At 42.6% G+C, this 12,381-nt stretch overlaps 1 protein-coding gene and 1 long non-coding RNA gene across 2 annotated transcripts in view; one reads left to right on the top strand and one right to left on the bottom strand.

Annotated features, from left to right (window-relative positions):
• The window catches only part of LOC146501280 (uncharacterized), a 7,604-nt gene extending 1,736 nt beyond the window's left edge, over positions 1-5,868 (top strand). The window contains exon 2 of the long non-coding RNA XR_014869399.1: positions 408-5,868. This is a non-coding gene — a long non-coding RNA (uncharacterized LOC146501280). The remainder of the gene's footprint in view (positions 1-407) is intronic.
• LOC146501279 (potassium channel, subfamily K, member 13-like) overlaps positions 1-11,855 on the bottom strand; it is a 20,390-nt gene extending 8,535 nt beyond the window's left edge. Inside the window, exons 1-2 of the mRNA XM_085133223.1 lie at positions 9,795-11,855; positions 3,403-4,169 (exon numbers count right to left, since the gene is read on the bottom strand). Coding sequence (XP_084989349.1) covers positions 3,403-4,169; positions 9,795-10,131 — 1,104 coding nt within the window. The 5' untranslated portion in view covers positions 10,132-11,855. The remainder of the gene's footprint in view (positions 1-3,402; positions 4,170-9,794) is intronic.
• Between the last annotated feature and the right edge of the window lie 526 nt (positions 11,856-12,381).

Here is a 12,381-nt window from a genome sequence, read left to right on the forward strand (position 1 = left end):
CAAAAGTCGCCTCAAGGCGCTTCATAGATACAGAGAAAAACCCAACAATCATATGACCCCCTATGAGCAGCACTTTGGCGACAGTGGGAAGGAAAAACTCCCTTTTAACAGGAAGAAACCTCCGGCAGAACCAGGCTCAGGGAGGGGCGGGGCCATCTGCTGTGATTGGTTGGGGTGAGAGAAGGAAGACAGGATAAAGACATGCTGTGGAAGAGAGACAGAGATTAATAACAGATATGATTCAATACAGAGAGGTCTGTTAACACATAGTGAGTGAGAAAGGTGACTGGAAAGGAAAAACTCAATGCATCATGGGAATCCCCCGGCAGCCTACGTCTATTGCAGCATAACTAAGGGAGGATTCAGGGTCACCTGGTCCTCCCTTAGTTATGCTGCAATAGATGTAGGCTGATGTGTTTAAATGCCTGAGATCAACCATGGAAAGCAAAGAGCACAGGTAGGGTGGAGTGGGTGGAGACGAGTGTAGTGAGGCCTGCTGTCATGTATGGTTCACAGATGGTGTTCGTTCCTTGAAATATTCACCCCAAAGCAAAAGCTTGTTTGTGTTACCAACTACAAGTTACATCAGCCACCTCCTAATCTGGATACAAAATCATCCTTTGAAATGTGGAAAAATGTTGCAAATGTACATATTTCCAGCTGAATTTCCAAGGCTCAACCTCCCGTCTTGTTCCTTTGCTGTTAGTGAAAGCAACGCTTTGATGTGGAACGGGCCGACTTACATTAACATGCCTTAGACACACACACACCCTTCGCTGCTCACAGAGACCTCACAGTTTTTAAACACCCAGTTGTATCAGGTTAATAAGTACAGAGCTTTTGTAACTTAATGAGCTCGTGGAAGTCACGCCACCGGAGCTTTTGAACCCTCTAAACCATCAGATCTTTCTCCATGAATGAATACCCATCTGGGGTACAGTCTTATTATACCATCACTCTCTCCCTCGCTCGCTTCGCCTTGTTTACCTCGACTCTTTCTCTTTTATCTCGTAGACTTTTCACAGCTACTCCAACTGCTCCAGCATCCACCGTTTTAGCTAGCTGGGGAAAGCTACAGATAGACACCAGGGAACACAAACGCACTGTCCTCTTCCTGTTTTGGTTTCACAATTAAGCCTTTGCTTTCCCCTGAGACTGGCACTCAGTGGCAGACGGACTGTCATGATGAAAGCAGAGCTTACAGGGAGCTGGCCTAAAAGCTCTGCCCATTATTCTGCTGCAGGTTTATCGTGCAAACAGCATTTCCACCTTAATAACTGTGCAGTGGAAATTACTATAAAGTGTTTGTACTTGTAAAGAAAGTTATAAGTTTTGTTATAAGTTGCTGATTTCTGTGATATATCCCCCCGCCGCTTTTTCTCTCTGTTATTGTTGTATTAGCAGTACATAACGTTCAAAGGTGGTCTCTCAGATTTAACAGGTGCTCCAGTGAAATTCCAGGCTCACGTTTTCAGACTGAAATCGATTACCCATAAATTATTATGTTTTACGTAAAAAAGAAGCGCAAATGAACATGTGGTGCTTCAGAGGTTAGAAACCATGCTTCACACTAACAGGGAAATATCATCATTTGCAATAAATTTTACCATCAACCAACAAAGACACGAGTTCCTACGGCTTGATAAAAAGTATTCACGCAGGTTTCTGATGTCATCAGCTTGTTCTGAGGCTGAATCGGACGATTAAACTCAGTTTCCTGAACTGTACAAAATTTCATTCATCTTATATTTCACTAACAATCCTAACACCAGTGTTGGGAAGGTTACTTATAAAATGTATTCCACTACAGATTACAGATTACAGAATACATGCCCCAAAATGTATTCTGTAACGTATTCCGTTACGTTACTCAATGAGAGTAACGTATTCTGAATACTTTGGATTACTTAATATATTATCATGCTGTTTACAACTACATGAATGTACTATTGCTGTGATTTATTACTGTTACTGAAGGTCCGCGGCTCCGAACCGTAGTAAAGGGACCTCTGACTAATACGGTGGGTTCTGTGTCGGCTCGTAGCTGAAAACTAGCTTTACTTTGTTGTCTGGGTCAACTTTGCTAGCAGAGACAGAGAGAGGCGTTGAAAGGCTGCTCCAACAGAACTTATTGTTTTTGGAGGAAAACACGAACACGGTGTACAGTCGAGTCTTAATAGCTTACTTACAACTGGGCTCGTCAGGCTCTCTTCTTGGCTGCAGTGGTTATTATTATATTTACATGCTTCCAGCTCCCGTTTCTGCTCGATGACAGCTCGTACTTTTCCTTTTTCTCCCTCCCTCGCTCACAGACACATAACGTGTATGGCAGTCCATTCTCCCTGCAGCACGGACTACACTGCCCATGATGCTACATTCTTTAGAGCTATACCTGTAGCATTCTACCTGTTAGCTTAGCACAACAACAACAACAGGCGCTCTCTCACCCAGGAAACACGCAGAGAGAGAGAGCGTCACCCTGTAACCATGGCAACCGTAACGCTGCCGCCTGGAACAACAGAACGTAGCTGTCAAACAAAACCCAAACAGTCCTGACCCGCCACAATATGAAACAGGGAAGTACCGCCGTGTAATCCATTTATTTCAACAAAGTAACTGTATTCTAAATACCACCTTTTTAAACGGTAACTGTAACGGAATACAGTTACTCATATTTTGTATTTTAAATACGTAACGGCGGTACATGTATTCCGTTACTCCCCAACACTGCCTAACACAACATGAAAAGTGAAACAAAGAACATAGAAGACAGTTAACTTATTCTTGGTTTCACAAAAATGTTGTGTCAGTTCAGCAGAATTAAACCATTTGACCTTCTAATTCTCTCAGTCAGGACTTCCAGGACCTGTAAAGAAAGATCTAAGAATGATTTCTGATCCAGTGCAGAAGGGCGCACACTTCTGACATTTAATTGCAGCTCACACTGCTCATTAGTCTTGTCTACATGGTGGAGTAGTAGATATGGAAATGTATGGACGACTGACACTCCTGAGGGGCCACAAGAGCTGCTGAATGAGCAGTGCCGGTGGTTGCTTAGCTGTTGATATTCAAAGAACTTTGACACTGCATATGCATGCAGCAGTTCAGCAGCCAAACATAAGCCACTGAATATGAAGCACAAGCTTGTATCAAAATAGGAATTCTCACCCGTATTTTTTCACTCATATGTACAGCGAATACAAATATTTTGATCAGTTTTAATAATAACATATATGCACATATGCATAAAGAGACATCTGACAGCAGCAGGACAAAGGAGTTTTCCCTCCACTACTCGCCTCAGTCATCAGATTACTCTAAGAATGAACTGCTTGCTTGTAAAGACAGGTGTGATTTCATTCACCAGGTGCAGCGTCACACGAGTGGTCAGTCTACTCTCACCTTGTTGGCTGCTAAGAAGTCCCTCATGGAAATCATTTCCCCAGACAACCTGCGTCCAGTGTCGGTCTCGCTCTCATTAATGGCATCTGTCTCGATGGATGGGTCTCTGCGTGCACGGAGGTGGCCCGGGGCCACCACGTTCCGACGGGGATGCCGGTGCGGGTGGTGACCCCTCCTGGGGAAACAGCAGCGACAGGGGGCCTCCAGCCTCCTCAGCAGCCAGTTGAGTACCTGCTTGATGACGATGGAGATGACATTGAAGAGGGAGTAGATGCAGCAGACGCCGGTCAGGATGAAGAAGAAGTTGCCCAGCCTGTACGCAACCGTAGCGTGGCCTTCGTAGGCGACTCGCTGACTGCTAACCATATCTCCAAACCCAATGGTGCTGAAGGCTACAAAGCAGAAGTAAAGCGAGTCCAGGTAGCCCCAACCCTCCGCTGCGGAGTACATCAGCGAGGCGCAGCAAGACACCAAAACGGCTGCCGCTCCTAAAATGAGCATAACGCAGTAGACTGAGGGCTTCCAGCCTGCAAGTTCCTCCCCGGCTCCACTTGCTCTGTTTCCCTCAGAGACTTGACGTCCGTTTTGTGGCAGCACGGCCTTGTTATGACGTCTTTCGTAGCACGACTTAAGGACAAAGGCAATGACGGTGATGACACGCTCCAGGAAGAGGTTGAAGAACAGGATGGTAGCCGCACAGCCGAGCAGGCCGTAAAACATCAGGAAGACTTTTCCTCCAATGGTGGCCGGGGTTGTCATTCCAAACCCTGACGTTCACACACAGAGAAATAGATCACGCAGTGAGAGTAAATTTACACAGTGTTACTGCGATCATTAGAAGATAAAACACAAATGTCAATAGCAGTGGAAGCTCACATTTAATGGTCTTTACCCTCTCTGGTACTACAACCGAACACTCTCAGTGTTGTGATGTGAGCTTTGTAGCGACACTGACAAAGATTGTAGTGGTAGAAGTCTGCATCAATGCTTTTTAGCAGAAAGACCTTCTGACAAAAGCCTTTTAAAACAGACTAACAGAAGCCAGACGTCATATAAAGACCAACAGAGTCTGATCGAGCTTTTCGTTGATGGATGTTACACTATTGTTACTTTTAGACACCAAATCTGTTTGAAGTTTAGGAAAAGATAATGTTTTAATGTGATAAGATTACTTTATGGTCACTCTTAGAGGAAAATCATCCTCATCATCATCAGCAACTAAAATCAAGACAGAAACCTTAAAAGAATTTGGTTTGATGCACATTTTCACAAACATCAAGCTTCTTTTTTTTTCTTTTTACCAAAGGCGTTGATGACAAACTGAGCTGTGGCTTGTCGCATCTGTGGACTCTCGATTTGACTTTCCATGTCTGCAACGATGCCAGGAGCTAAGCTCGCCAACTCTGCTGGCGCCCACTTTGAAGTCTGCCACCTGACTGGGGAGCATTGTAATCTAAACTCTGTGTGGTCAGACCTGTGAGGTCATCCACACAGACCCTGACACTCTCCGTGTGATAACAACATTTGGACCGAAGCTAAATCACGGACACGGAAAGTGTAACTGAGACTAAACAGGAAGGACTGCTTTGCTGTCATGCTGTTAGCAGAGTATAACCAAGGCTTCAAACCACACGTCTACTTCATGAAACTAGTTTAAAACTGTATGAGGCTATTTTGTTTCCTTCCTTTCACTCGCAAAGCAGCATCATGCTGTCACGCACACTGTGCTACACTCAAAAAAATGAAATTGGGTGGTTGTTAAATTTACAAAATTCAAACTTGTAATGTGAACAAAATAATTTCATGTTTCTGTGGTGAACGTAATTAAATCATGTAGGATCTGCATGAAATCCAGCAACTTAATTTATTCTTGTTGAGATGACCTGATACAATCTAGTAAGAGTGGTTAGTTGCCTGGATTCACAAAATTCACAAGATCACACAAGAGTTCAAACCACAGGAAAATCACTGAGGTTAGAAGAGACAGACAACCATACACACACTACGTATATGCCTCAGCTATTTATCGTGGTTTTTAAAATTCTATATAAAGCCTTGTAATCATAGTTTCCCTATTTTTTTGAAGTCTAGATTGACAGCTCGGTGGCACAGTGGTTAGCACTGTTGCTTCACAGCAAGAAGGTCTTGGGTTCAAATCTGCAATCTGGCCAAGTTTGCAGTGGGTTCTCTCTGGGTGCTCTGGTTTCTTGCCGCAGTAATTAGGGTTAAGTTAATTGGTGTTTCTAAAATATCTGTGAACATGAGGCCAAATGGTTGTCTGTCTCTCTGTGATAGACTGGTGACCTGTCCAGTATTCTGACTCCCACCCTATCACTGGGATAGGTCCCAACCTCACTGCAACCCTGGTAAAGATAAGAGGATGGATGGAGTGCAAGTTATTATAAATCCATTAACATTTTATGTTAACCAGACTCTAGACTTTGTTGAACACTCCAAAAAAATAACTCTTTAAATGAACTTAAAATAAATGGATTAATAAATTGATTTCTATTACGAATAAGTAGGTTTTGTTGCACTAACGTAATTTGCATGGGTTGGATCAAATCAATTAAATTAAGTTGGACTCAACTGTAGTAAAACAGTTGATTCATCATTAATTAATCAAGTTAGTCCAACTCAAGTACATTAAATTGGAAATACAGAATTGCATAATGCTAAAATAAAGCAATTTAATTACGTGGAAATTCTTTCCATGATTTTTTTATGTTCATTTAAAGAGTTATTTTTTTGAGTGTACATGTAAAAAAGGACATTGTCAGAGGAAAAATGATTAATGAGAGAACTTTAAATCCTCAGCTTGTACGGATCATCTTTGAATGAAAGGACAGATTAAAAGAGTTCTCGTACATTAAAACGTCACCTTCACTTGAAAATGCGAGTCCTGCCCATAACTTCTGTTTTTTTCTTACACACAAGCAAACTAGAGAAACGTGGCTACCAACCTGCAGCTGCTTTATCTTTGAAATCAAGCTCTCTTCCTATCTGCCATCAACAAAGACGGCCAATTACAACTCTCTTCTCCTACTAAGTGAAAAATGTGCTCATGCGACCGCTTTCCTCCACAGGGTTGCCATTGGTGACATGCTCACCCGCTTTGTCTCTCTGTGCAGCAGCACTCAGTTTGAGCCGAGGTGTTCCAGTCTCACATTTCACTGTATTTTTTTTCCACACTATTTTGGCAAAAGATGCAGTGGAGACACCCCACGCCTCAGGTGTAGCTTTTTTTCTCCAGATTTTTAAAGGTCAAACAGATTTTGCAGATTTTTATTCCAACAGGATCTGAAAATGTTTTTCTGTGACTGACTTTGTCTCTTCTGAACTGACAGATGAAGAAAGTCAGAACATGAGGTCTTTCAGCTGCACCGCTCTCACTGATGTCTTTTCATCCCTCATTTAACACTAAAAGCTCATGAATGTCTGTCTCTCTGCTCCTCTTCTTCTTCTTCTTGACCAATTGTTGAAAAATTGAACTCTGGCTTTTATTTTAGAGTGGAAACGTCATAGTTATACGCGCTCGTGTGACAAATTATTGTTGAACAATATGATCGTCCTTTTTACTAAAAACAAAGTTAAACATGACTGTATCCACTCAGGAAAAACACGGTGCAGCATGACTAACTGCCTCCATGCCAGAGGCAGGCGTCGTGTGGAGGGTTTGATTGCCTTCACATTCAGAAAGGATCTCAAGGTGCTAATTGAAACAGAGATTTCATCCAAATGCAACAATAAAGCCAAATGGCCTGGATTTTATAGATGTGTTTTTCTTTCCACTTGTTTTGTAAATTTGATGTTGATGAGTCCCGTGAACAAGATACGCGGCGCCTCAAAGAAAAAGGGTAAAATTGCAGCGCCATTACAGCGCTCTCAGGACGCAGTCGGGGTTATTTGGGGTTGCACTCTGCAAACATATACAGCTAAAGTTTCTTGACCAATAATTATCATTAAATAATAACTCGATTGTGTCTTTACAGGATGTACGCAGCATGAAACAACACTTTAGCTTAGTTGGCAAGTTTTTCCACAAATAGAAAAACAGAAATGTAAACATGTGTTTTTATCAGAGCATAGGATCTTTATGAATGTGTTTTAGTGATTATACCAGTGTTACTGCAGAGGATATAAAATATGACAAAGTCCTACAGTGAAGCCACTAATTTGTGGGAGTCCTGCCACAGTGGAGTCCAACATCACATCACTTCTTCTACATTTGTAAATTCGACTCAGGATTCAAATTGAAACTGCGATTGGATGTTTGCTACATTATTAAGCCTGCAGTTACTCAGCTGTTACTCATCTTTTTAAACTTGCTTTTGGTTGATTTTGATTTTTAGGTTTTAGCTTCTGTGAAGCACTTTGTGATTTTTATCTTGAAAGGTGCTGTATAAATAAAGTTTTACTTACTTACTTTACTGTAACGGCCTCCTTTCTGGATACACTTGTTTTTTCTTACCCAGTTTTTAATGTGTTGTACTCATAAATTGTTCACAATGTTTATGCTCTTTTTTTTTTACCTTTTTTGTACAGTTCCCCCTGACAGTCTAAAGCACCTCATAAATTTGTTTAATATAGTTTTGACACTGTCATCTAGTTTTCCATCAAATAATAGATCCGCTGTCTTAAACGTCGCAGTGATGCTTGACAGTTTGACAGTTAACCAGTCAACAGACGACATTATTACATATCTATAACTCAAATACTCAGATGAAACTGAAGAGAAGGGATTTTTTTCACCAGTCTACTCAGTGAAGTCGATCTCTAAACATAAGGGGCTCAGGGGGTTGGGAAGTGCATCTGTAACCGGAAGGTCGCCGGTTCGATCCCTGGGCTCTCTGTCCTGGTCCTTGTGTCCTTGGGCAAGACACTTCACCTACCGCCTACTAGTGTTGGCCAGAGGGGCCGATGGTGCGATATGGCAGCCTCACTTCTGTCAGTCTGCCCCAGGGCAGCTGTGGCTACAACTGTAGCTGCCTCCACCAGTGTGTGGATGTGAGAGTGAATGAATAATGGAATTGTAAAGCGCTTTGGGTGCCTTGAAAAGCGCTGTATAAATCCAATCCATTATTATTATTATAATGAATTATACTTGGTTTCCTCAGCACACATACGAGATGCCTTTGAAATAGACTTCTTGTGCCTACGCATACACTCGGGCTGCTGTTCTTTGATAATCGAGACACATTCATCCAAGCTGTGATACACACAGTGCTCTCAGAGAAGATGCAAAATGATGATGTGTTCCTGATGGGGCTTTCCCTGGCAAACACTGAGAGGTGATTGTTGAAAATAAAGATGAAGAGGGACTGATGAAACTGGGGAAGAATTCAATATTATAACAATTTACATATGATTGTTTTGAAGTGGCTGGACACAGCGATTAATATCCCATCAAATTACTTTAAGGTCATTTGTAAGATCAGAGATCGTCTCTTATTACTTATAACATGATCAAAGGTGCTGTTTCCCCCTGCGCTTGGATCATGAATAACTGTGAAGTCATACCTCAAAGAGACAATCCTGTTTTGTTTTATTTAATCCTTAGAAGCTAAACTAAGGTGGGATTAAATGTCTGTTTAAATAAAGCTGTTGTGCACTGTCAGAGGGAAAAGTGCACAACGGCTGACACTCGAGTAGAGGAAAGTCTGATTTCAGGTCTGTTTTTGAGGCACTTTCACTTGAAAACCTAAAGAATTAAGCTGTATAAGGAGAGTACTTCTATATAAAATATGTTCAGCTAGTCCACTCATTTAAGCCAGTTACAGTCATTACAAACAAATGAACTCCAATCAGGTTGTTATAATGGCTGCAAACATGACCTGTGCACAACATGAAAAATCTGAAAAGACTTAAAAAGCACAAATCAGAGGAGCAGTTTTGACAAAAAAAAAAGAGGATCAGCTGCAGAACGGTGAGTGATGGCTGTGTTTTTGTCTGCCTCACTGACACTAAAGACTTGAATGCTCTCAAACGGTCAGCCAGTCCTGAAATGGAGAAATAACAGTCAAGGACAAATCTCTGAAGTAGGCATTAAAAGGTTTGTGTGAGAGAGAGGGTGTGTAGTTCTGTTGAACCCACTGTAAGCACTGAGTCAACTCTCTAAACTGATGCTGAAGTGGATCTGCCTACTTTTCAGTAAAGATTGCTACTGCGTTTCATTTACCCTGTATAAAAGTTTGATTAAACTGAACCTGGCCAGTCTTTACATTCCCGGGAGAAAGGAATATAAAGTGATGAAGAGATGCATTGATGTGGGAGTTTGCTATTTGCATCCACACAGAGAGTCACGAAACAAAAACCCAGAAACTGATTATGTAAAAGAACGAAAAAAGTGATGCGTCTGACTGAGTTTGCAGAGGCCAGCATCTTCATCTCACCGATGGTTGACACCACAGTTCCTACGAAGTAAAAAGCGCCCGTGAAGTCCCATCGAGGTCTGATCGCGTCCACGCGGATCCCCGCCACGTTCGCCTCCTCGTAGTTCCTCAGGAAGTTATTCAGCTCTTTCTTACTCAGGTTGTACTTCTGGCTGAAATGTTCGAACCTCTGCGCCCAGCGCTCCTTCGCTTCTCTCTCCTTTGGGTGTTCCAGCGCAGAGAAGACGGCGGCCCCGCACAGGAGATAGACAACGATGAACAGCGCCAGCAGCAGGAACCGCGCGTTATCCTCGTTTATCGGACCGGAGCCGCAGCAGCAGCCGCTCCTGCATGCCATTATGCCGCCGTTGTCTCCGTGGTGCCGCTGCAGTGAGGGGCCCGTTGCATGGTGCTCTCGAACAAACGCGCAGTCCTCGGACGAGACGCTCACATGACAACATAAATCAGAAAGATGCGTTTTTAAATTGTTGAATCAGGTCTTGCAGTTCTTCCTGGGTTTGGCATCGTGCTCGCGAGCTTCTGTTTGCAGAAGTGGAGTGCTCAGCCCGGCGCGTGCTCAAATGACTTCATGTCCTGTGGCTGCACTCTGCAGCGGGTTGCTAAGATGTTCAGAGAAGAGGAGAGATGCGCGCGGCAACCTGTGGATGCAGAGAGTCGTGCTGTTGCGCTCTCTACCGCTGCCTCTCCAGAGAAAGTCCCCACCCCGGAGCGCACCTTTTACGCATCACGGATCGGCCACTTACATGTGCGTAAACCTAAAACAGCTGTCCGTTCAGTTTGCACGTTGAGAGCAAACACTCACAATGAGCCCCGATGTCACCTGTCATGTTCCACCCGATCCGTAACTTTGGAGGTTTGACTCTGACAATATAGAGCGTGTTTGCATAGTGAAATCAATCACTTGACATTTCCGAATTCTGACGGGGGATTCATGCTCCCGCACATGCTTACCCGGGGACGATGTGAGCAAATGTCACAGCGGAACGACGGTCCGAAATAAATAATTCAGGATCACAGGGACAACAAAGGAGCTATTTCTGTAAAATATGGGAATTCAACAAAAAGATGACGAGTCGAGGCCGTTTCAGAACCACGGACAGAGCAGCATCGCTCCCTAAATGCCTCGATCTGAACTTTTAACATGCGCAGCAACTAAGAGCTGCTTCGAATTAATATTAATGTTTATTTAAATATTTTTTTTAAATATTAGAAAACATTCTGGAGACACCTGAAATAAAACAAACAGAACTGAATATTATGGACTTGAATCTTTACGTGTACATGCACGGCTCACAGCATCATTACGCGCTGTTAGTTTTGAATCCATAACACAGCAAATTATTGATGTTTCACAGGCAATTATTTGGAGATTAGTGTTGACAAGGAGTTCTTCACTCATAGAAGCTGATATGGATCTGAAATCGACGAGTGATAAATAAGCTCTTAGGTCACTGAGACAAAATACGAATTGCAATTCTTCACACTCAGGGTTGAAACTATAACACAGATTGTTCGTCCGTGTTTTCTATTGACAAATACTTTACCATCCATCTGTTTTCTTTTTTGTTTGTAACCACTTATCCAGTATCATCCTAAGGCGCCTGGAACCTATCACAGCTATTACTGGGTGAGGGGTACACCTCAGACTGATCGCTGGTCCATCACAGGGATAACACGGAGAGACTGACAACCATTTACACTCACAAAGTAACCTAGCATGCATGACTGTGGGAGAGAACCCACACAGCACAGGGGGTAACATGCAGACTCCAAGGTCAGTGCTTTGACATCAGTAGCAACAAGCACACATACAGAGATTCCTTTCTTTAGTAGTTACATCAAACTACTAAAGACAGGAAAACTGATACAAGGTCGAGACACTTAAAGAAAGCTGAGCTAAAATCTGTGAAAATGCAACAGCAGCAGAGATTGTGTTAGAAGTATAAATTCCAGGGAGGCAACATCAGCAAAACCTTTAAGTTTTAACAACAGATTTCGAAGATAACAGCAACAACAACACAAGCACCTGTGGGAGTTTCAAGGTGGCTGCCGAGTGATAACACTTACTCTTATGAAGAGGACTCTTTTGTGGATAATATAATTGATCAAATCTGCGATAAATAAAGTAAATCTTAGCTTCTTCTTGGTTATGCATTTGTGTCAGTCAGATCTTCTAATTCCCTGGCAGGTGTTTCTGTGACATCCTCTGGAAGCTTCCAACAATTAAATGCTACAACACACCTGATGACATTATCACATGACAGAATTAGTTTGACTCCACCCAGTCATTCCAACAGGGAACAGACAGCAAATAAAAACGCCAATCATCCGAAAAACTTCAGTTTTGTGCTGTTCATATTCATGTATCCAGCACAATCTTTTGACAGTGCTTTTAAATTTGATAAACAAATCAGCTCCGTAGTCAAGGGATCTTTTTATCATCTACGGATTTTAGCTAAAGTCAAGTCCTACCTGTGCAGGAACGATCTAGAAAGGGTGGTCCATGCTTTTATTACATCACGGCTGGACTACTGTAACTCCCTTTATGCTGGTTTAGATCGTTCCTGTCTGCATCGCCTCCAACTGG

This window comes from Neolamprologus multifasciatus, chromosome 15 (genome assembly GCF_963576455.1).
Source record: "Neolamprologus multifasciatus chromosome 15, fNeoMul1.2, whole genome shotgun sequence".
Taxonomy (NCBI): Eukaryota; Metazoa; Chordata; class Actinopteri; order Cichliformes; family Cichlidae; genus Neolamprologus; species Neolamprologus multifasciatus.